The following is a 24975-nucleotide window of genomic DNA, read 5'->3' as shown; positions in this document are numbered from 1 at the left end:
GAAAACAGAAGATCCATTTGTATCACATAAATCTATTGAAAGAATGGAAAGAGCACCAGTCAGCCACCCATAAATATGACTGATTATGATTGGTTATTTATAACACGCTTAATACCCGGAAGTTTCTAAGCGCGGACACGGGATCAAGCCTGTGTTGCTCCGCGTTGTCTTGCTTCCAAGGCGAGCATGTTGCCACCGAGTTATCCTCCTGAGACCCATGCCAAAGTACTAGCCTGTCTGGTTCCCTAAGAGATAGATAACTTTAAATTAATACCTCCAGAGCCATCTATCCAACAACAAGAAGATTTAAAAGATGTAATGGTCTCATTTCCCAATGTATTCTCAGAACAACAAGTAAAAGTAAAAGGCACATACCACTATATTAGAACACCTAAAGGTAAAGTGGTGCATTTAAAACCATATCGACTCCCCGAAGCCCGTAAACAGATAGTGATCGAGGTAGTCAACAAAATGTTGAAAGCCAATATTATTGAACCATCTTCAAGCCCATGGACTTCTATCGTATTGGTCACTAAACCCAACCATTCCTCGAGATTCTGCATAGACTTCCTTCAAGTGAATGCCTTCTCGGACTTCAATGCATATCCCATCCCTCGCATCAATGACCTCATTGATAAACACAGAGCAGCCACATTTCTATCTACCCTAGATTTAACCAAGGGATACTGGCCAAGTCCCCATATACGGGCCAGATAATGAATAAAATCTGTTTTCAACACCTTTAGGACTATTTCCATTTAAAGTCCTGCATTTCAGCTTACAAGGTGTGCCAGCCACTTTCCAAGCCTCGTGGATCAAATTTTACAATGCTACTCTGATTTCTGTGGAGTTTACATTGACAATATCGTCATTTATAGTAAAACTTGGGAGGACCATCTGTTCCATCTTTATACCATAATGAAAGCCCTCAGAAAAGCTGGCCTTACTGCAAATCCAGCTAAGTACAGATTGGCCCAGTCAGCCGTAAAATACCCAGGCTTCTTCGTAGGGAATGGGAATGTACAGCCCCAACATGAGAAGTTAAAAGCTGTCTTCGATACACCAACCCCCAAGGCCAAAAGAGATTTTAGAGCTTTTCTCAGATTAATAGGATATTACTGTAGGTTTATCCCCAACTTTTTGGATAAAACAGCCTGGCTAACAGATATATTTAAGAATACCGAACCCCAGAAACTTCCTTGGAATGACGAGGATGAGATATGCTACAACACTTTGAAACAGACTCTGTACCAGAACCCAATCCTAAAGGTAGTCAACTTCTCTAAAGAATTTGTCTTACAAACTGATGTCTCCCTTAGAGGGTTAGGAGCAGTCCTGTCCCAGGTTTGCGATGGATTAGAACACCCCATATTATTCACCAGGCGCAAACTATTCGCACATGAAAAGAATTACTCTGTGTTGGAACTAGAGGCCCTGGCCATCAAGTGGCCCATCTTAGATACCACCTATTAGGACACTCGTCACAGATCACTCATCCGTAGCTTGGATTACCCAACGCAAAGACTCCAACCCCTAGGTTCATGCAATGGTTGCTAGACCTACAACCCTATTGTTTGCACTGTAGAACACCAAAAAGGAAAAGATCAGGGAAATGTAGATTTCCTTTCCCGGTTTCCTTGTGAAACAAATGTGGCTACACAGCATGGAGGAAGGGCATATAAGAAACGTGAAGGTGTCTCCCTAACTGTCCCTGGGGATCTGTCATCCAGGTGGCCAGGACACAGCCATTGCTATTGGACCCAGTTCCTGGGGTTGGACCAGTGAGGGAGTATCACCTGGTTGGGAGTCTTCAGGGAGTGGAAGTGGGACACCGATAGATGAGACGCAGTATCCCCCTTCTCATAACACCTTTTCCCCATCCTACCCTGTAGGATGTTCAAACTCCCTACCCCCACCCCTTTTCTGACACAAACACTTTCACACATCGCGAAAGACGACGGACAAACATCAGAGCCGTTTATTTATTATGTCCCAACACAAGGGTCAGGCAAAGTCAGGCAATTGACCAGAATCATCACACACCTGATGGCCCTTTCCCTCCACCACAGGGATAAAAGGTGGGGCAGGAAAGCACAATACGAGCAACGCAGACCGCACGACGAGACAGCTATACAGATACAGCAGTTCAAGAGGAGGAGAAAGGCGGCGAGACCCGAAAGGCTGTCAAGGAGAGACGCGACCTTGCCCTTTCCAAACCAGACCTGCGAAACTTCTGCAGAAGGAATCGTAAGACAGCAAACAGTAGCCCAAGGGTGTTGCAGCAGACGTCAAATGTATACCGAGCGTGCCTACGCTGATAAGCAGGACAGAGGGAGACGACTGCTACCATGGTACTGGCCTTCACTCCCGATACAAAGAAAGCCAGGCGGTTCATCACAGCCAGTGAATCGAGCGGAGAACCGATAAAGAAACCGAACTGTGTTGAACAAATGTGGCAAGCGGATGATTGCGGAAAGCATAAAGAACTGTGAATGAGAAAGGGTAAAGCCAGCTGCAGATGAGCCAGGCACCACGTGGGTGCTCACTCGAGAAACTCTGGGCGATTGTTGAAACTACTTTTGCCAGCAGGCCTTGGGACAGGCAAGAAGAGGGTCAAAGTGGTCATACAGGGGTCTAGTAAAATCCTCTGTACAGTCGAAAGTCTTTGACCGGCAAATGATGGTAAAGCTAAGGGAAGTGAATCCCACATCGTAAGAAAAGTGGAAAGAACAGTGTGCTGACAAGAGTGAAACCGGCAGAGGGTTGTGTTGAAAGCTGTAGTAAACCCGATGGAGGGAAACAACTATTCGAGAGGGGTCTGAACATGGAATAGGGGTATCCAGGGGTGAAAAGGCATCACCCAAAAGTACCATCGCAAAGGAAACTTTTGTTGTTATCTTGAACACATCAGATCCTTGAGGGCAAGAGAATTTGTATGAAAGAAATACTTATCGACAGTCCTGATAATTGAGAACAGAACTGTCAGCTTGTGCTGGGAAAGCTCGAGCGTGTGCTGTGCTGTAAAGTCCCGCATTTTCCTGTGCTCAAAACATGGGGAAGGGAGACCATGATTACTGCATCCTGACTTATTATTTGTGAACACTTCTTTTCTTTCCTGTGAGCTCTTTTCCACGCTCTTTGGTATTTAGCTTAAGGATTGGCAATAGGTTTTTCTTAGTATAGGCCCTTTTATTTGACAAGACGCCACTAGGACTGCCTTATTTTGATTTGATGGTCATAGCTTGCTCCCATCTTAGATTTAGGTGTAGATTAGGTATTTTTCCACACTACCTATACAGTTCAATAAACACCCTTGAACTGTAATCACTTGTGTCTATCTATTCTTGATATCATGCCTTCAGTACACTACCCATTACATGGCAACAACTTACAAATGGTGTAAGTGCATGGGTGTAATGGCATTGTCTGGTAAATCTCTATACAAGAGCCAAAACAGGTGACTTTGACAATGCTTACCTTTTTATTTTAGCCATATATCACCACTTTAGTGTCATTTTAGTTACACACATACACACCACTCCCCCTGCCCTGCTCTCGGATTAACATTGAGGAGGAATGGAATGGACTTTCAATTTGTCCACCTTTAAATGTCATGATTTAATGGAGCTTGAACCAGTACTCGCATAAAATCACTTCATCTGGTCTCCCAATCACTTATTCACTAAAATTACTATTCATTTTATGTTCTGGAAATATACTATCACGCATATTTGCCCTGTTGCTAAGAATCCAATGGTCTGGGAGAGACAGTAAAGTGACTGCTGAGAAATGCAACATCTATGAAAGACCTAAGGTGAATATTGAGAGACCCATCATTTGTAAAAGGCCCAAAGTGAGTATTGAGAAGAGACCAGCAATGAATGCTGAGAAACCCGAAGCCTAGGAGAGACCCAAAGTGAATGTTGTGAAATTTAAGGTCTGGGAGAAACACAAAGTGAATGCTGAGAAGCCTAAGGCCTAGAAGAGATTCAAAGTGAATGCTGTGAAATTCAAGGTCTGGGAGAGACCCAACGTGAATGCTGAGAAACCCGAGGTTTGGGAGAGATCCAAAGTGAATCCTGTGAAATTCAAGGTCTGGGAGCAACCCACAGTGAATGCTAAGAAATCCAAGGTCTGGGAGAGAACTGTTTCGTAACCTGAAGTATTAGAGGATGGGGAAGGAATCCAGGAACTGCAGCATGACATGCTATGGAAAAACCAAGTGACAACCTGGGAAAAACAGAAGCTGGAGGTGCAGCCTGAGAAGAGTACGCCGAAAAGCTGGAAATCCAGGAGAGGTCTTGAAAGGCATTCTAAAAACAGGGAGACGAACGAAGGGTGTGTGAGTAACTATGGAAGAGCCTTCCTAGGATGACCTTTTATTTTGCTGTTTTAGACTAGGGCTGGACATTCAAAAGTAGCATTTGTGAACTCTTGTTGGCAACTTGGAAGATCCTGCAGAAAAGGGCACTTCTCCCCACGGGGGAACCTCTTTCCATGAGGCTAGGGAGGTGAGGCTGCTACCCAATAGTCCCCCTAGTGGTGGTAACATGTGGGAGGACCTCAAAGAGAGGAACTTCCCTCCTGGGGACAGTGCTGGTCATTGGGCCGGCTCTCGCCGGATCCGAGATCCGGCACCAGATGTGTAGCCGGATCTCGGGATCTGGCCAGAGTCACCCACCAGAAAAACCAAACCCATGCTCTGCGCTGGGTTACAAGGAAAAACAAATGGAGAAAAAAAAATAATAAAAAAAAAACCAAGGAAACACATGCAACGGCAGAGTGCTCATGGCGGCAATGAGCTGCTGAGCTGCTCGCTCCCCCCCCCCTCCCCTTACAGGACTTTGATTCAGGTCACAGCTGCAGGACAAGCAAACTGTAACTTCCTCTTTGACCCCGTGCGAGGGGTCACCAGTGGAAGTTACAGTCCCCAGCCACGACCCGGTTTATTTATTTATGTAATGTTTGTCGGCTCCATGGACCCAGATTATTTATTTATTCATGCAAGGTTTGTCGGATACTTGTATCAGACAAACCTTGCATAAATAAATAAATATACCGGTATCCACAAACATTGCATGAATAAATAAATAGCCGTATTAACATTGAAACAATTACACACCATGCAGTCACCCAACTGCTTTCAGAGGGGAGCTGCAGGAGCTGTGTGGATGCAGTTCAAGTAAAATAAAACTTTGCTTCTGGCGAACCGAAATCACCCCACTTGAATAGTACCCAATGGGGAGTTTTCTTTTATAAAATGGGATGCAAATTGTGTATTTTAAATAATATTTACTCAGCAACACTGGTCAAAACTATTATCCGCACGGTGAAGTAACTCCTCACCAGTGCCATGGAAGTGGTTTAAAGTGGAATTGATATATATAAAGAAATTGCACTGTTTTAAACTATTATTTTGGACATTTGCTTTGATCGGAGGTCAACTTCCAGGTCCGCCCCACAGCCCTGCCTCCTCGGGCACTGCCCCCCCCAAACTCCTCTCCCACCCGGACCTTGAAGGATCCCCCACCACATTTTTTCTATTTCCACCACTGCCTGGGGATAAAGACGCAAGTGGGAGAGACAGCCCTTTTAAACCCCACCCACGCAGGCTGATGTGAATGCCCGGATGTTCTAAAGATAACATCACGTCCGAAACTATGTGTTATTGTAAAATTTCAAACCAGCACGATATAATGGGTGCAGGGACGAAGAAGAATTTGAGAATGCTACAATCAAGCTGGAGGAATGCTCGATCAGGTGCAACCAATTTGACAGACATTATGCTGGGGCTGTACCAGCTACTTAAACTGAACAGCAAAGAAGGACTGTATTCTTCGTCGTCGTCTGACCCGTTCGGCAGTGGCCCATGCGGTTCTGTTATGCTGAGAGCTGTTGCACGTCCAGAAGGAGAACCCAGGGAGCGAGGTGGCCACATCAAAGCCTGTAAGGCAGATCTTGGGCTTCGGAAGACTGCAGCGAGGCACGTCTCCAAAGTTAAAGAGACCAACAATGGGATGCCCGCGAATCATCTTGCGAGTCAGTTGGGAACTGAAGCAGTAAACCTGGAGAGATGGAAAGGTGGTGGCATGACCTGGGTGGACCATTCGGTCCGACAACGGTGCAGAGACCGCCTACCGTAGCCTACAGCAATGCCTTGTAGGTGAGTGTGTGGAGATTACAAAAGACTGTGGTGGTGGCGTGATCTGTTGTGGGTCGACTGAGTAGTCCAACAACAGTACCGAGATCGCCAACAGCAATTGGCCACAGAGAGAAGGAGGCTGCAGAAGTAGCGTGAAAGAAGAAGCTGAAACAAAGATAGTAAGCCCACGACCCCTGACGAGCCAGTGAAGAGTTCCCCGGGAGAAGGTAAGTAGAAGTCCAGGAGGGGATCCGAAAGAAACAAGACTTTAAACCACAAAAACATATATCAAGTAGTGAATCACTTTGTAGAACAATTCCCTGGACAGTTCCACAAGAGCGTGGTGCTGGAGACTTGAGCGGGGCTCGGGGAGCATCTTCGTCATCCCAGTGAGGGCAAAATGTAGAGCATAAAGAAACCTAAGTGTTTTGGAACTTCCTTGAAGGAATTACAAGTTTTGTTGAAGTCTATCAAGGACATTGGGGAACAAGCAAGGACAAGGGAGTCATTCTCCCAGCCCCTCGAGGATACTAGAGAACTGTTTTGGTTGCCATGAAAAGCTTGGACCATTTTGAGAAGACTTGGCATCTTTGGGACACTTTACATCCAGGAGAAGAGAGTCATTGTCCTGGGTCAGGATCAGAGCCCAAACTTTATTATTGTTTCTTGTAGTGACAAGGATAGCGCAGGAGCTTTTGGACTGGGATGGTGCCTTTTGATTGGGATTTTCACAGACTTACAGATGAGCACCCGAGTTTCTTTAGTTTAGGTAGGGAAACCCTATTAGAGTTAAGGACAGATAGGTTTATCTTTTAATTTAAAATAAATGTACAGCAATCACTGTGAGTGAGTGAGTGAGTGAGTGAGTGAGTGAGTGAATGAGGGATTTACAAACCTAAGCAACAAACCTAATCGAATCCCTGCGCAGTTGACATACATCATCATGTGAAAATACCATCACCAATAATGTATCGGCAGTGACCTGCAATTATTAAGAGGTTAATTTAAAATGGTGAGTTTTCAACACATTTCAAAATATTGACAGAGATTCCGCTTTCCTTAATTCCTGTGGAAGACTATTCCACAATCTGGGCCCGAAAACCGAAAAACTACAGTCTCCCCTAAAAATGCATCTTGTCATAGGGATAATAAGCAAGTGATTGTCTTCTGATCTTAAGGACAGAGTTGGTTGATATTGTATTAACTTGTCCCTCAAATATCCTGGTGCCAGGCCATTTAGACACTTAAATAAAAGACATCCAATTTTAAACTTAATACGATCCTTCACTGCTAGCCAATGGAGGGAGCGACAAAGGCCAGAGGTTCGGGCACATTTTGATACCCCAAAGACTGGTCTAACGCTGCACTCTGTGCCTTTTTGTAACCAATGGATTTGTTTAGCAGGAGCCTCAGCAAGTGAGCCATTACAGTAGTGCAGCTTTGAATTCACTAGGGCTCCTACCACTATGGCACGATCCTTTTCAGGCACATAAGGGAAAGCCTGTCGCAGCAGCCGTAGATTGTAAAATACTGCCTGAACTTTTGCTGAAACCTGCCCGTCGCAACCCACGTCGCTTTGTCAAATGCCCCCCGTGTTTTTTTACTTTGGACAAATACTTCTATTTTGAGCCCAAAAATGAAGGTGGAGAGGGGCTGCTATTCACCTCCAATAGATGTTTTGGTCCAAAAAGGATCACCTCAGTCTTGCTTGGTTTGAGTTGCAGCCTTTGGTCAGTCTCTTCATTCTTTGTCGCCACACAACTCCTTGGAACATTATGCGCTATAGTTTAGGGTATCCAGGAGGCTAAGGACTTATTAAGAATAGGGTTGGAACTTTCTGTTGGCCACATCCTTAGGATTTTGTCTTGTAGCTTATGAAGTGAGAAAGACACAGGAGGGACAAGGTCTTATTAGACTAGATTAAACGTTTTGTTTTGGACTTGCAACACAGAAAGTGGAGAACCCTGGAAACCCTCTTCACTTTATATTGTCCCTTTCGTGGCACTGTTTTGTATGGCTATCACAGTTTAGTTGTAGAGGCTCTCCAAGTGCCTATAGGAGTTTAGTTCAAACCCTACCCTGAAAAACCGATCAATAAAAACCACTTGTTTTAACTACCAAATCATTGTCATGTGTAACTAGGGTGACCAGACGTCCGGGTTTTCTAGGGACAGTCCGGGGAAATCACTGGACGTCCCGGGGTCCCCGAGAGTTTAATTTACTTTATAAACCCTGTCTGGGGTTTTGGTCATGGTCCTTTTTTTTGCCAGGACCCGAAATCGGGTCCCGGCGCACGTCTTCCTGCTTGAATTTCCTCCCCGTCCCCTCCCCACCACTTTCCTCCAATGAGAGGAGTGTGCATGTTAGCACAACCCCTCCCCGCCTCCCGCAATGGGCCAGTGACATAGAAATAGGACTAAAGTTATATGTGCATTTACTTAAGTCCTACCTCTATTTCAATGGCCCATCCGGTTTAAAAAAAAGAAATATCTGGTCACCCTAAGTGTAACCCTGCTCGGGCTTTATGGCAGAGAGGACCAGAAGAGTGAGAAAAAAATGATAACTTTGTATGCTCCAATCACAGTGTTTAGAAATCATCAAACAAGATGATTTTGCAAGCAGAGCAAGATAGAGCATGGGAAGAAATTATTTCCCCTTCCATTTCCCTGTCCACCTGCAAAAGACTTTAAAATGCTTGGAGCTGGAAGGAAATTGTAAAGACTGGTGTAAGGAATGTACGCCTAAGTTTTACACTTATTTCCCTTCACGGCTTGGAAAATGAGCATGTGTGAGCATTGAACTCGGCAATTCGAGGGACTTGCGGGCCATTTTTGGCAGGTTCGAGCTTGCATAGCTACAGCATCAAAATACATGGGTGTAGAGATGGTGGGTGGTCATAATTTCGAAAAAAAAATGTCGACAGACAAAAATGTCGACAAAAAAATGTCGAAAAAAAAATGTCGACTTTCGTTTTTTTAAATTATATATTTATTTTAGGGGTTCGGGAGTTAAAAAAAGGGAAAAATTAAAAATAATAATTAAAAAAGGGGGGTTGGGGGGGAACCCCCCCATTTAAAAAAAAATGCATTGAAAAAAAAAGTTGACATTTTTTTTTTCGACATTTTTTTTTCGATATTTTGACTTTCGACATTTTTGTTGTCGATAATTATCACTGTAAACCGTAGAGATATTGCGAGACTTCCGGTCTCGCGAGATCTCGCGACTGAGGCGGAAGAGCAGCTCCCGCACGCGAGCGCCAGAAGCTGCAGCAGAGGGCACGGAGCAACATCAGCTCCCGTGTGCTCCTCTTATGAACTGACCACCATATATCTTTCAAGCCTAAAGACTTACAAGGCAGAGAGCAGAGTTGCTGGGCCTGTTGCCTCAGTTACATTGCAGAGATATTGTTGCATGAAAGAAGCTGATGTTTAGAATAGAATAAAGGAGTACCATCAGTTAATCCTCCATCTACTGTGCATTATTATACAACATAATCGGCGAAAAGGATCAAGACTGGAACTCACCTGGCGCCATGCAAGGAGCAACACCACCACCGCCATTTCTTCAAACACCAGGTAGGCCTGCCATCCCTTGGCCACAATGGCAACCCCGATTCACCACGTATCTAGAAGCCTTGGGTTGCGCAGGCTATACGGCAGCGAGACGCAGAGGCATGCTACTGAATGCCCTGGGCGTCGAAGGATAAAGGGTGTTCGAAAGTATCACCCCTGAAGCAGTGGCTGGCGACAATGATGAAGTATTTAAGGAGGCAGTTAGAAGAATAGTTAAAAGATTCGCCAGTAAGGAGAATACCGTTCTACACAGAATACAGTTTTACAGCCGCAAACAGGAAGCGTCCGAACCAGTAGACGACTATGTAACCAAACTATGCGAATTAGCCGCGCTGTGCAACTTTGGAAACAACGCAGAAGGGTTGATCTGCGACATGCTAGTGGTACATACCAACAGCAGGAAAGTGCAAGACAAATTCATTTTAGAGAAAGAACTGCAGTTAGAAAAAGCAGTCGAAATCGCGAGAGCGGTGGAAGAGACCGCGGGGAGGAGGAAAGAATACGCAAGCAGACACAGCCCCGCGGAAGTAAAAGCAATATCCTTCCGCCCAAAGAAGGAGAAACTGTTTTTTGACATGAGAAAAGGGAAGCCAGCAAGGAAAGAACCGTTAAAATGTCACAGATGCACCAGCACAAAACACTTAGCCTTTGACAAAGAATGCCCAGCAAGGGACAAAGAATGCTCTGTGTGCAAAAAGATTGGACGTTTTTCAATAGTGTGCCGATGCCGAAATAAAGTCACAAACGTCAATGCTGAACACAACACGGAGAGGGAATTGTCCTCTGATGAAGAGAGGAGGCCCACTGTTATAATGGTGAACAGCCCACGGGCCAGGAGAAAAAAGCCTCACTGTGCCATTAAAATAAACGGATTGGAAACGAGAGTCATGGCAGACTCGGGCTCTGACTTAACTATAAAACCCCTGCGCACATACAAAGAGATGATGGGCACAGAGACAGTCAAAGTGTTCAGCACTCGGCACAAGCCCACGGTGTTCCGAGGCGCATCTATTGACCTACTCGACTATATCAAAGGAGGGGTGGAGTTCAAAGGGAGAGAGACCACCACAAAACTATAGTTCAGTCAAGAAGGCCCAGCAGTGTTAGGTTGGGATGATCAGACTAAACTGCAAATCAAGCTTGACCCCAGCACAAAGGACCAGGTACTGTCAGTCAGTTCTAGAGGAGCGCCGGTAGCCAGAGAAGATTATCCAAAACTGTTTTCAGAAGGGCCTGGACACATCAAAGGCTCCATCCACAAAATACTACTCAAAGCCAACTCATTCCCCGTCAAACACAGAGTAAGGCCAGTACCTGTGACTGCCAGAGACACGCTAAGAAGCCAAGTGGACAAAATGATCAAAGAAGGCACCATCGAAGAAATCGAAGCATCAGAGTGGTTGAGCCCAGTCGTGCTTATAAAAAAACAAAATTCACAAGAGGTAAGGGTATGCATTGATCTTGGCAGTCTAAACCTGGAAGTAATTGCAGACAACTACCACCTGCCAAGCATCAACGAGTTAATCCTCATGATGAAGGAAGCCAGAGTGTTCTCCAAGTTAGACATGAGGGGCGCGTACCATCATATACAGCTACACAAAGACTCCAAGCCACTGACCGCATTCATCACCCCGTTTGGCACCTATCAGTTCACGAAGATGCCGTTTGGCCTATCATCTGCAGCCTGAGAGTTTCAACGCATGATGGACGCACTACTACGAAACGTCAAGAACGTGTCCTATTTCCAGGATGACATCCTATTGTACGCTGCAGAAGAACAAACACATGATGCCATGTTGAAGAAGGTCCTTACCAAGCTCCAAGAAGCGGGAGTGAAGCTAAGGTACGAGAAATGTGTACTCAAGGCACAAGAAGTCGAATATTTGGGGTACAAGATATCAGCGCAAGGCATAAGCCCCAAGCAAAACCTGCTGTGAGCAATAATCAAAGCTCCCAAACCTACCAATGAGGACGAGGTGAGATCATTCCTAGGGCTAGCGGAATACTATGCTAAATTCATCCCCAAATTCTCTGAAACCTCAGCGCCACTTCGTGAGCTCCTCCAAAAAAGAGTCAAGAGAGAGATTCCGCCCACAGGAATGAGGAAAACCATTCTGTTCAGAGCCCACACAACACAGGTCATCTAGGAAACAGCATGACGCGACAAAGAATGAGGGAAGCATACTGGTGGTCCCACATGGATCAGGAGATTCGTACAATGATCGAGAGATGCCATGAGTGTCTCAACAGTGATAAACGCTTGAAGATCAGACAAGCTCCCATGATTCCCACCGAAATCCCCGAAACAGTGTGGTCAAAAGTAGGTCTGGACTTTATTGGACCACTGGAAGCGATGGTGCGCGAACATTGATATGGCATAGTGTTAGTGGATTACCTATCAAAGTGGGTTGAAGCAGAGTTTTTCCCAAACATCACGACTGCTACCGTGATAGAAGTCCTCACGGCCATCTTCCAGAGGGAAGGGCTCCCCATTGAGTTAGTGACAGACAACAGGGTACAGTTAATTTCTAGAGACATGGAGTTGTTCCTGAAGAAACATAACATTTACCAGAAGAAAGCAGCGTTATATCATCCATAAGCAAATGGACTTGTGGAGAGAGCAAACAGATTAATTAAATGAGCATCCAACAAGCGACCGCCTCGGGAATGGATCCCCTCAAGATGACCAAAGAGGCCATCGCTGCTCACAGACTGTCTCCCAACAGTATCACCCAAATCTCCCCTTTCCGCATGTTGAGAGAGAGGAGAGCAGCCTCCACACTAGTGCCACCATGGTTGGCCAGAGTAAGAGAAGACTAAGAAGTAGACATGTGGGAAGTAGTATGGAGAATAGAGAACAGCAAAGCATGCATGAAAAGGTGGAGCAACAGAAGAAGAAGGACAAAACAAGGTGGGGAAGTAAAAGAAGGCGATTGGATTAAAATATGTTTACCGGCCAAAGACCAAATGACTGGTTCAAGGTTCAGCAGACCCATAAAAGTGATTCACAGAGGAACCAACCACGTCCGCACCGAGGACAGCTGCACATGGAACATGGAGAGAGTAGCCATGTTCGAAAAGAGTCTAGAGAGAGAAAAGTCCCATGAAGGACCCAAAACCTATGAAGTACCGGACAGAGAGGCTGTGAGAGAACAAGAGCCGGAGACAGGCAGAAGAGAGGTTGAGGAGGAAGAAGTTGAAGCGGATGCACCCATGCTCGTTTAGGAAGCCGATCAAAAGCAGGACGCCAGCAGTGCGAGGGATAACCGGCCGAGAAGGGAACACAGAAGACCGGTGACATACAATGAATATGTCATGCAGTAACCTGTTCTGCATTATCAAAGGGAGGTGTGTAGAGATATCGCGAGTCTTCTGGTCTCACGAGATCGCGCGACAGAGGCGGAAGAGCGGCTCCCGCGCGCGAGCGCCAGAAGCTGCAGCAGAGGGCACGGAGCAACATCAGCTCCCATGTGCTCCTCTTATGAACTGACCACCATATATCTTTCGAGCCTAAATACAAGGCAGAGAGCAGAGTTGCTGGGCCTGTTGCCCCAGTTACATTGCAGAGATATTGTTGCATGAAAGAAGCTGATGTTTAGAATAGAATAAAGAAGTGCCATCAGCAACTCCTCCGTCTACTGTGCATTATTATACGACAATGGGCTGGGGTGTTCTGTGGTAACACTTATTTTTGGTACAAGGCTCACCTATTTACTAGAGCCAAATGTTTTCCCAGGGCGTCTTCCTTGACTGAACATTGCAGGTTGAAGCTAATGACACTTTTCTAGGAAAACCTCCCAACATATACTTATGGTGGGAGGATTGGTATATTCCTGTCCTATAGGTGCACTGCAGCATTTAGATTTCATTCTCACATTCTCACTTTACGCATGCCATCTTACAAAAACAACCTGGACTCATTTATGTTTTATACATTGCTGCATAAAAGGTACCTGCTTAAGTGGACTACTTACCATTACTTCTCTTGTCTTGAACAACAGTGGGTTTTGATTGAAAGCCCCTCAAGCGGTCTCTCATTCTCTTCATGCTTCCCTTCAGTTTGAAGTCAGCAATGTGGTAGGAATGGCACAGGGTCACTCTATGGTTTGCCTCAATATATTTCATTGCCAGTCGAATCAACTGGTCCATTTCGGTTTGCTCTTTATCGGCCATCTTTAACATGGTTGAGTTGTAGGCAACATCAATGACCATGTACAGATCTAGAGAAAGGAAAAAAGTCTTACAACTGCTGGCAAAACAATGCTGGGGCGTCTGTTTCATAGTACAACATTTGATGGAGACTTCAAGTCAAACTCACTGACAATGTTTGGAGAAATGAAACAGGATATTCACAAACACACAAGATACTGGTGTGCTTATATCGTATTTTGAAATCCAATTTGCACCCGGGGAAGGGCGCTCAGCCAATCAGGTGGCTGGAATGGCGGGCGTTACACAGTGTATTCTTGGCCCTTGCACATAGATTGAAGGATAACAATCAGGTTTGTGATAATGAAATCTATAATAACAAAAAGGAGGAGTGTGTAGCATCCCAGCCTGGACAGCCACACTGCTCCCCATCTTTATTATGTTAGTGCAGAAGCCTGAGGTAGCTAGTGTCTAGGGAAGGAAAGATTCCCATGAGGATGGCTGAGATTAGATGATAGTTGGTGCTGGACTCAGAAGACTCCGACAGGCTCGCAAGTACAATAAAGAATTGTGCCATAATCTATACTTCTTTCATTTCATATTCTGCACAAAGAAAATGAACGCAATTAAAATCTGCTTTATAGTATTTTGGTGACAACCATATCTGTTTGTTTATTTATTTCACTACCACACACATTGTTTATGCTGTTATTGAACAGAGCCTAAAGAATTAATTCCTGTAAGCTGCTTAAGCATCCATTCTATTTTTATACAATCAGATGGTGGGTTGTAGAAAGTGTGCTTTTAACCTAGAGAGTATTGTAAATATAATGTAAGCAGCAGCTCAATCATCCATTGTGGCAGGGCAAGATTTCAAGCTAAAATAAATAGCAACAGATCAGTTGGTTGTATGACATACAAGATTTCCGCTCACTTTGAAACATGACCAAATCATGTGAACAATGTACAAGTGTTCAATCACTTAGAGAAAGCTCTTAGATGTAATATTACCCTAGCCGTGAGCTGTGATGCCACATAGGTGGTGGTCTGGTTATAGGGTCTGTGGATTCACATGTGTGGGCACCACAGATAAGTTGTCAAAGTGGTCTTATTCTTTGAAGTAGTCCTCTGCAAGTTGGTGCATTACCAAATGGCAGATAAAATAATAAATGAAAAATATAATAGAATTCAGGAACATTTATGCAATAAAGCACAGGCAACCTGCTCCTTTTTCTTTTGGCAAGCGACATAGTTCGGACTCTCCAACTTTCCCATTTAGTGGAATTGAAAAGGTTTATACATTCTAAAGAATGGTACATTGAAAACTAATGCTGCAGAAGGAAGTGAAGAATTGCTTTAGCCAGTGAGCCTATTTACACATCTTTGATAAGAACTCTATGGATACCTCCTACTTTTCATGTGCTGGGTATAAAAAACATATGCCTTTCTCACAGTAGGAGTAGGTTACTATGAAGCATCAGGCCCTATCTAGGTTTGTACCCGGCAAGGAATCCTTTCTTTTGCCTTGCTGCCACGGGGAAAGAGAGGGTGTCCCTCACCCCTTCAGCCCTATCGAAGGTGGATGTGCCACTTAGTCACGTAGCACCATATTTAATGCCAGGGGTTATGCCCAGCCTAAGGGGAAGAGTGAGTAGGAATGCCCTTTCCATGACTTTATGGAAACAAAACACATTCATACCAGACAGTAACATCTATGATGTGTGTCATGAAGAATGTTGGCAATCCACAAACGTGGTCTTTACTTGTGAATGTGTAAACGTTCCGTACTGGTGCAGGCAGTGAATTAACACAGGCGCCTATGTGTACGCTAACCATTCTACCAGATGGCCCATCTGCCATTAGCTTAACTGGGCATCACAGAGGGACCTGCAGAAAAGTGAAAGGAGATCGAGGCGTTGGAATGAAAAAAGACAAAGGAGAACTGCTACTGTGATGAAATTGTGTAACTCAGACACTGAAAAGTAGCTGACATGAAAGGGGACATCATTTATAGCAAGTAGAATAAATGAGATCTTTCAGGTAAGTTAAACAGTCACATACGACAATACAGGTGCACTATCTGTCTTACTTGTGGGCTTGGGATCCAATGGTTTCTATTTGCAAATATTGAATAATGTAGACAACAGGTCAGTGATACATACGCACATGTCAAGAAAAGAAAATATGGAATTGCCAGAGTGTCTGTATTTCCTGGTGTCTATGCGTCTGAACAGTAGTGCTGTGGCGTTACAAGGGGGAGTTCAGTTTGAACTTGAAAGTTAAGAGGTGGGCTGCAAATGAATGGAACAAATATGTAGGAATCAGAGCTTGATGGTATCAATTTTAAATTGCTTGTCAAAGCGTCAGCTAATATCCAGTTGTACCAACAAAACCTGAATACTCAGCTAGATATTACAATTCGCCTTTGGGCCTGTTTTGGGGTTTTGCATACATTTCCTAGATATTCTCAAACAAATACAGCTTGCAAAAAATGGTAGATTCCATATATTCCCGGAAGTAGATTCAGTCTTATAAAGTTGTAAATGTAATTTTGTGTTATTTGGGGGAAATTCCCAAACGAAATAATGTGAACAATCTGTTAGATGTTGCATATGGCATGCAGTGATTTTACCAAATTAAAAATACCAAATAACATTTTCATCTAAACATTTTTGCCGAAAAAAATACAGAATATTTTTTAATATATACATGGACGTGGGTTAAAGGGTTAAATCTGGTGGGTAGGGTTTTGCAGTGGGATTATAAACAAAGGGAAACTGGGGCTTGGGGGTATCCACAATAAAAACATAAAAAAATTCTGTATTTTTTTCGGTAAAAATGTTTAGTTAAAAAAGTTTGTTGTTTTTTAATTCGGTAAACTCACATGTAACCGCTGTATATCCACTACAACGTTTCTCACATCACTGCCCTTGCACTAGGGGACAATGGCCCTGGTCACCAAAGTATCCTTAACAGAAAGCTGGGGCATAACCTGTAGATGTAAACGGATAGAAACAAATCACAAAAATGTGCATGCCCTGACCACATGCCCCAAAACAAGAGAACTAAATCCTAAATCCAAGGAATCCAGGCCCCAAACACCGAAAAGGAATCAAACCTCAACCCCAAGTGTAATGCTCAAATTGTGCAAATTATTGGAAGAAGCTAAAAACTGATTGGTTGCATAAATCCAAAAGGTTGAAGAAGTCTAGGCAGGAACTTTAACACACCTGATCCTTTAGAAATCTCTTCCAATCTCCCAGCACTCACAGGAACTGGGTGAGCATCAGACTCAGGCGCCGGGACCATGTTCCACTCACATATATTAATGTACAAGTCTTTTTCTTTAGGGATCTGAAAAGAAAGAATTGATTTCTGTAAAAAAACATATTTTTATTGGACCTGCATCCAATGGGAGTGAAAAAATCATAAGCCAGTGAGATTATTTTGATCTCTGAACTCTGGCTCTGCTGCATTTGCCCAAAAACTATTCAGAATATCCACAAACAAGGAGGTGGACCCAAAGATAGATGGAAAGACTTGTTTCTGTGGAATAGACACCAGCAATACCACTATGGGACCAGAGAAATTAGGCTCAGATATGCACAAATGGCACAGAAAGAAAATGTAATATCAGCAGCAAGCACGCCACATTGATCACCTGTTAGACTAAATTGCTTTGTGCCTATGCAACACTATGCAATCATAATGAGGCTCTAGTCCCAGGGATTACGCTATCCGGAACAGGCACCTAAATCAGGGAAAGGACGATAACGCCTGTTACAGCTCTCACCCCAGGACTGTAATATCACAAATTCCCCAAAATAGGTTTGAAGAAAACAGTTGGAGGAGTTGCTCAGCACCTTATAGTGAGCATTGCCCCACGAGTATGGTAAAAAGGAGATGTGCACAAGAAATTACACAATAATGAAGTGTGTTACTGGTAAACTCATAGTTACATTATAAAAAGGGGATTCACAGTTGTGTGATCTTCCCAGACCTCCCCCACTCTATCCTTCTGACCACTCCTCTCTCCTCGAGTGATCACTTTCTCCTTTCCTCCCATTTCTCCCTCCCTACCCCTCAGGCCAAGCCAACTCCAGCACTGCCACCTACCTTCTCGGTCACCCGACCCATGAAGCGTGTGTCAGTTGAGGCTTTCGCCACCACTTTCTCTTCCCCTCCTCCTCCTCTGACTGACTCACATCCTGACACATCCCTCTCCATGCTCCACTCTTCTATCTCTGATACTCTTGATGTTATTGCCCATGTCATGAGGATCTGCTTGAAGCCCAAAGCCAAGTGCAACTTCTGGTACGACTCTGACCTTGTCACCCTTAAACGCAAGTGCAGGGTGGCTGAGAAGAAATAGCTAGCTTCTTGTACATCCTCTGACAACTGGCCTGCCGCCTGCTTCAGAGGCAATACCGGCTCTCTGTCCGCACTAAGAAGAGAACTCACAACAAGCCCGCGTCTCTGCTGCATCTAACAACTAGGCCAACCTCTTTAAAATCAGCAAGGAGCTGGCCAGTCCTGCTGCAGTCTCTACCTCTCCTGTCCCCTCCCAGGCCCTCTGCATGGCCCTGGCTTCTCATTTCATCTCTAAAACCCAGGACATCCTGTCCACCCTCTCTTCCTCTGCTCCTCCTCCCTCTTCTCTCTCCTCTACCTCCGGCCCCCCTGCGGCCTCCTCTGCTCCCCCTTTCTCTGCCTTTCCTCTGTTCTCCCCAGCCAAGGTTTCTAGACAAGTCCGATCTATGAAAGTCTTGTCAAAACAGGTTCTTCCATGCTCTTCCAAAACCATCAAGGACCAAATTGACACCCTCGCTCCTGCCTTGGCTGACTTCTGCAACTACACCTTCGCCACTGGACCCTCCACCCCCGGAAGCACTCTCTTGTACACTCTCTTCTCAAGAAACCCTTAGCCGACCCCTCCTGTCCGGCTTACTATCACCCGATTTCCATCACTCCTTTTCTGGGCAAACTCCTGGAAAAGCTGGCCATCTCCCAGCTCAATCTTCACACTGAATCAGTTGGTTGTCTCCATGACCATCAGTCTGGCTTCAGAGCAGCCAGAAGCACAGAAACTGCTCTCCTGAACATCCATGAAGACCTGCTCTCTAACCTGGATTCTAATCTTCCCTCTGTACACATCTTACTTGATCTCGCTTCTGCCTTTGACACGGTTAAACATGCCATCCTGCTTAATCCTCTCTGTGATAACCTGGGTATCACTGATCAGGCCCTGACCTGGCTGACCTCTTTCCTCTCTGATCGACCCTCTCCGGTCCAACTTGGGTCCATCCTTTCCTCTATCTCACTCTCTACCTGTGAGTTTCCCCAGGGGTCTAACCACTCTCCCTGGCTGTTCAACCAATACCTGGCACCTCTTGCCTACCGCCTCACCGCTCTCTGCTCCAACTTTCAGTGCTAGGCGGATGACACTCAGCTCATTTTCAGGCTCCCCTCTGCCACCTCTTCTCCTTCTCTCATCTCTGACTGTCTGTCTGCTATCCAGGAGTGGTGTGCCGCCAACGATCTCTGCCTTAATGCCAGTAAGACAGAGATTCTCCTCATCAGCACACCTGCACTCTCCTTTCCTGTCACTCTCTGGCCAGCCTCCCATGGCCCTCTTCCTGCTCCCACCTGTGAGGCTAGGAACCTCAGGGTCATCTTCGACTCCACACTCTCCTTTGCGCCTCACATCTCTGACGTCTCCAAGAAGTCAAACTTCCAACTGCACCTCCTGAGAGGTATTCTTCCTTTCCTCTCCTTTCCCCAGAAGCTCACTGTCTCTAGAGCTCTGGTTCTCTCTAGGCGGACTACTGCAACAGGCTCTTTCTACATCAGTCTGCTTCTACTCTCTGCCCTATGCAACTCATCCAGAACAGGACTGTGAGACTTGTCCTTGGCCTCAAGCCCAGGAATCGTATCTCTCCAGCACTGAAATCTCTGCATTGGCCCCCAGTGGCTGCGGGGATTAAGTTCAAGACCCTCTGTATTGTCCACAAAGCCTTTTGCGGCCTGGGTCCTTAATACCTTCCTACTCGAGCTCTTCACTCTTCCACCTCCAACTCCCTCAGGGTCAGTCGCTTCTCCAAGTAACAAGTTGGTGGTAGATCGCTTTCTTCAGCTGGAGTCTCCCTCTGGAACAGTCTACCTGCCTCTCTGAAACTTGAGGAGAACCATCTCTGGTTCCGGAACACTTCAAGACCTCCCTCTTTGCTTCTGCCTTCTCTCTTCCTCTCCCCTGCTGATTCCCTCTCTGACTGCACTGGTTACCTGGCTACCCTCTGATCTCAGGCCCAGGTCCCTGCCCGCCCAGTTGCATACCTGCACTGTTTGCCGGCAACCATTGCACTTTGGGTCTGTATCTGGAACCATACAGTCCCCCTCCCTGCACATTTGGACAGCTGCTGTCTGCACTTACCCATGCACCTGCCACTTGCTGGCTGCATTTCTTGTTATTGTTTTGATCCCATGCACAGCACTGCCCCCCTCCCCTTTCCCCCAGGCATTTTCCCCTCCCACCTCCCCTGCACTTCCGTGCTCTCAATGTCACCTGGCCTAGTAAGATAGTTGTGTCTGTCTTCCCTCTGTCCCCCCCTCCCTTGCCACGTCGCACCTTGAAACACTTGTGTATAGGCGCATTACAAATGCCATATCATATCATACTCAAAAAACCATCTTCTTGCTGGGCCTGGAACACTGCCTGTTGGTTAAAGGGGACCACCAGTTATCATTTAATAAAATATATATTATATGTATTTATAAATAAATGTTCAACCGCATAGCACATTTAATAATATTACATTTCAGGAATTCACCATCAATACATCACTCGTAAAAACCAAACATACTCATTAAAACAAAGCACATTTTTACAAACTCTGAATCTGAAAGATTTGACATAACTAGCACACCACAATGTAGACTTGAACTCACTACCAACCAGAGCCGGTCTCACACCCATAACATAGAGGTTTCAGGCTCTTGGGCCATGATCGAAACCTGTTGAGATATCCCAGCCAATTCCTAGTACTTACTTTTCAAATTCTTCAATATTTAATTAATGCTTACTTTGTAATGTCAATTTATCAGCTGATTGGCTATTGTGAAGAGCCGTCAAGAATTGGCATGGCTAATTCGATGACAACTGCTGCCCACCGTGAATTGATGTTGTGTCTCTCCTCCCCCAGACACGTGGACAACATAGACACTTTCAGGTGCCAATCCTTTCCCTAAACATTGCCAAAGCTTTCTCTGCATTGTTCAGCGACTCACTCTATGAGAACGTAATTTGCTGATAATCCTCAGCAAAAAAATGTAGTCAATTAAACTTCTACATTTGCAGACAATCATACACAACAACCAATACTCTTACCAAGATCTTGGTGCGGAGCGACAGGTGAGGCTCGGGAGGTACACACTGGTCTTTGGCATTGCTCAGCTGGCGCTGCATGAACTTCTTATAGGCTTCTGGGTCACTTTCTGCCATTTCGTCCAGCATACTCCAGAACTGAGTTATGTGTTGCAGGTTATTTTGGGAGATGCCACCTTCCATTATGTGATCACTGTGTTCTTCCAAAGTGCACAAGTTCTAAAATGTTCTCACAAAACAAATACAAATCATGATAAACCACTTAGTTTATTACATACATCTTCTGCCAAGTTGCACTTTTAGTATGGTGTACGCTCTCCCATTAATAAAGATGAACACAGAAGAGAACAGTGTGTTTTTATCTGGGAGAACCAAAACTATCACTGGAGAAAAAACATTTGTATGCCACCTTAGCAAAAGGTGGTTGTAGAATGTGTAGGGTGAACAAATTATGCAAACCAGTATACACAAAATGGTGTAGATTTGGAACTAGAATATGCTGCAAAACTTAGAAGATGCACTAGAGAAGGAAAGACAAAAAGTGCTTGATAGAAACGTTCGAGACAACGCTTCTTAATCACTGGCGATTCCTCTGTCTAGCAATCCATTGCATTGCTTTATAGCTTGGCTGCGCCATTAAAGAAATTTCAATCTGGTGTGCAGTACCCAATCTATGAATAACAAATAAAGAAATATCATAAAAGTAGGCAACCAATACACAAATCAGTCATGACGCTGTAGGACCACATGGAGTTGAGACGTCACCAGGCAAGTCATCGAGAAATGGAAGAAGTAAAAGACAAACAAAAAATGCATCACACCCGCACTATGGAACAACAATCTGGTAGGTCTTAGAATGGGTCCCCACTCCTGTATTCCAAGGAAAAAACGAAGACCATGTTCTTCATAGAATAACTTGTCACCACTGATAACTGGCTCCTGGTGGCATTCTACCCGTACTAACCCAATTCCTGCCCCACTTGCTAGTTATAGTCCCATTAACGCCCATCATACATCACTATGTTGCTTTTTATCTAGATTGGAACTATAGGGTAGGGCTGGACAATATATTGAGATATATCCATATATTTTCAAAATCGACATAGAACGAGGCAATAGTGAAAATTAAGATATATACACATTATTACATATACTACCATTTTTTATTTACATTTTAGCTCTTTACTTACACCGCTGTGTGTATTCTCAAACAGAAAGAGGAACCCTGCATTTGCACTTTATTTTGATCAATGTATTATAAATAAAGGTGTATGTGACTTCTCACATGTAGTTGGCGGCTTACAACTGAGCATTTAACCCACACAAACAATATCGAGATATATATTGTATGTCGCCATTCAGCCCAAAAATATTGAGATATAACTTTTGGTCCATATTGCCTGGGCCTACTATAGAAATTGCCATACATACATGGCACTGGCTCCAAACGGAGCAATCCAGCCTGGGTTACTAGACCATACCCCTTCTGCATCTAGATTTCTGTCTTCTAATTTATGTTTCACACCACCAAGGATTTCCCTTTGCACAGTCCTAACTTTTCCTTAGTGGACTAGCGGGAGGTGCTCACCTTTGCTTCATTCCCAGCTCCTATTTTTCTACTTCTCCCTAAAAGGCTAAATTTTTTCTTACCGGATCAGACAATGATAACCCCTGTTCCTTCCAGCGCATTCCAGCAGAGAAATCTTAGATTATGATTCTTGAGAAGAAATGTGCTGTGCAGATGGGTGAATGATTGTGTGGGGGCAAACGATTCCTCTTTTCTTTCAGCTCATCTGAATATGAATAGTAGAGACAGAAAATGGCACCAGTTCGTAATATTACTATGAGGCTGCAACCATCATGGCTGCTGGCACTATGAAGTGGGCTCTGATTTCAGGAGGCGGGCACTGGAATTATTAAGCGATGCAATGGCAACATTGGTAATAATAATAATAATCAGGTTTAGCATGTTTCTGCCTTTACAGGAGAAGTGCCTAATTTTGACTCAACACAATCCACAGCATTGTTTATGTGTTCTTTTCCCCATCCTGGTGAAGGCTGGACCTGTACAAACATAGAAGTCCTTTAAACTGAAACTCAAGTCCTTGGTTCAAAGTTTTTAAAGCATTTTTCTTTATCAAGACCTTTTTCGTAAAGTAATGTATATTAATTTGGATCCATCTGTTCTGAGTTTTCACAGTTCATGTACAAACTAGACCTTAATGGTATCCAGTCTTTAACGTGATCCGATTAATTGTGTGATTTATACATTTAACATTTAAATATTCAATTACCATGTTCACACTTTCTATTGTGCTGTTTTGTTGCATTGATTTGTAAGTGTATGCCTTTTGTCTTTATGATTTTATATGGCTTGTTGTTATTTTGTGATTAAACTATTTGTTCCATTGTACGTCAATACCCTCTTGTGCCACTATATGTGCCCTTATCAGCATTTGACATACATGCTGTATAAAAGGGAGTTCCTTTGGTGTGTTGCTTTGTACTCTCAATGACACTTGGAAATGTCCAATGTTTGAGCCTTTGTCTTATTTTGATAATCAGTTTGCTATTTCAATAAGACAAAATGTTGGAGTCAATGTGGTTACGATTAATGTAAAGGATTTTCATCCATCTCTCCATCCTATTTTAGTGCTTCGAAACCATCTTTAATGGCACAGCTATGACAAGAGGCATGCCTTGATCGTGCTGTTCCTATAAATCACAACCTACACCTCACTGCTGGTGTCTAATGAGACCGAAGCATGTCACAGTTACTTGTGGCCTCACGAGGAATAGATGTGGCAAAGTAAATTAAGCTACAATTACCCCTTTGGGATGGAATCAGGCCCGATTTGCATATTGTTTTTCCCCTTCTGAAAAATGATGATATGGAAGGTTTAGGATTGATTCAACGTTTTTCTAGCCACCACTCTTTCGTGTTAACAAACGGTGGGGGGCATCCACTTCTACTCTCCCATTTTCTCATGGGTGTTGTGGCACAGTGGGCTGAGAAGGTGGGGTTAGTCACCCCCCCATCCACCCCCACACAAAGTAATTTAACATATTCCAATATACACATGTTAATCTCCTCTGGCCCTGAAATTTCTGAGAACTGCAGAACAGGCTAAATCATGTCCCATGTGTGGGTGCATTGCTATGAAGGAATACAATCTTCCTTTGGCTTAGGCTAGATGGCTGCAAACTAAAGGTGACAGTTTTTCATATGTCGCTTTATTGGGGAGTATCTCAGTCTGCTGCCCGCACTATTGGTTTTTATATTGGGGTTTCAGGTACACTTGCCGGACTTCGCCATACTCACATAAAGCTTTCCAGACAGCTGAATATGCTACTTGATTATAATGTTCTGCACATATTCCTATACCAGACCCGACATTGAATGGGAGTGTGATGATTTGTACAGTGCAGCATTTGAATCACAGTGTCACAGTTCTTTATACAAAAATATCTACAGTGACAAGATATCTAACAGAGATGCACGTATAAGCGGTTAAGGAGTGACACTTAAATGTTATTCCAACGCAAACTTGACATTCCCCTCCAATAGCTCAATGTTTAAAGTCTGGCTGCCCAGATAACTTGGACATTGCATGCATGTTCCCATTTGTCAAACTTCACGATACATACATACATTTACTTAAAAGTTTTAGAAAACGATAACACTATTTTTAATTTAAAACAGTGTGAAAGGGCAAAGACTTTGTAATCAA

General features: G+C 44.2%; 1 protein-coding gene across 3 annotated transcripts in view; it reads right to left on the bottom strand.

The window, feature by feature from the left end:
• Positions 1–24975, bottom strand: part of PIH1D2 (PIH1 domain containing 2) — a 109268-nt gene that overhangs the window by 25245 nt on the left and 59048 nt on the right. For 2 of the 3 annotated variants that reach the window (XM_069614287.1, XM_069614286.1), the window contains 3 exons: positions 21248–21473; positions 17094–17217; positions 13689–13934 (listed from right to left, as the gene is read on the bottom strand). In XM_069614287.1, the coding sequence (XP_069470388.1) occupies positions 13689–13934; positions 17094–17217; positions 21248–21427 (550 nt within the window). In that variant the 5' untranslated portion in view covers positions 21428–21473. The remainder of the gene's footprint in view (positions 1–13688; positions 13935–17093; positions 17218–21247; positions 21474–24975) is intronic. The other variant, XM_069614288.1, reaches the window with a different exon arrangement.

Source organism: Ambystoma mexicanum, chromosome 9 (genome assembly GCF_040938575.1).
Source record: "Ambystoma mexicanum isolate Mex_15411 chromosome 9, UKY_AmexF1_1, whole genome shotgun sequence".
NCBI classification, from domain to species: domain Eukaryota; kingdom Metazoa; phylum Chordata; class Amphibia; order Caudata; family Ambystomatidae; genus Ambystoma; species Ambystoma mexicanum.
This window is presented reverse-complemented; position numbering and strand designations above follow the sequence as displayed.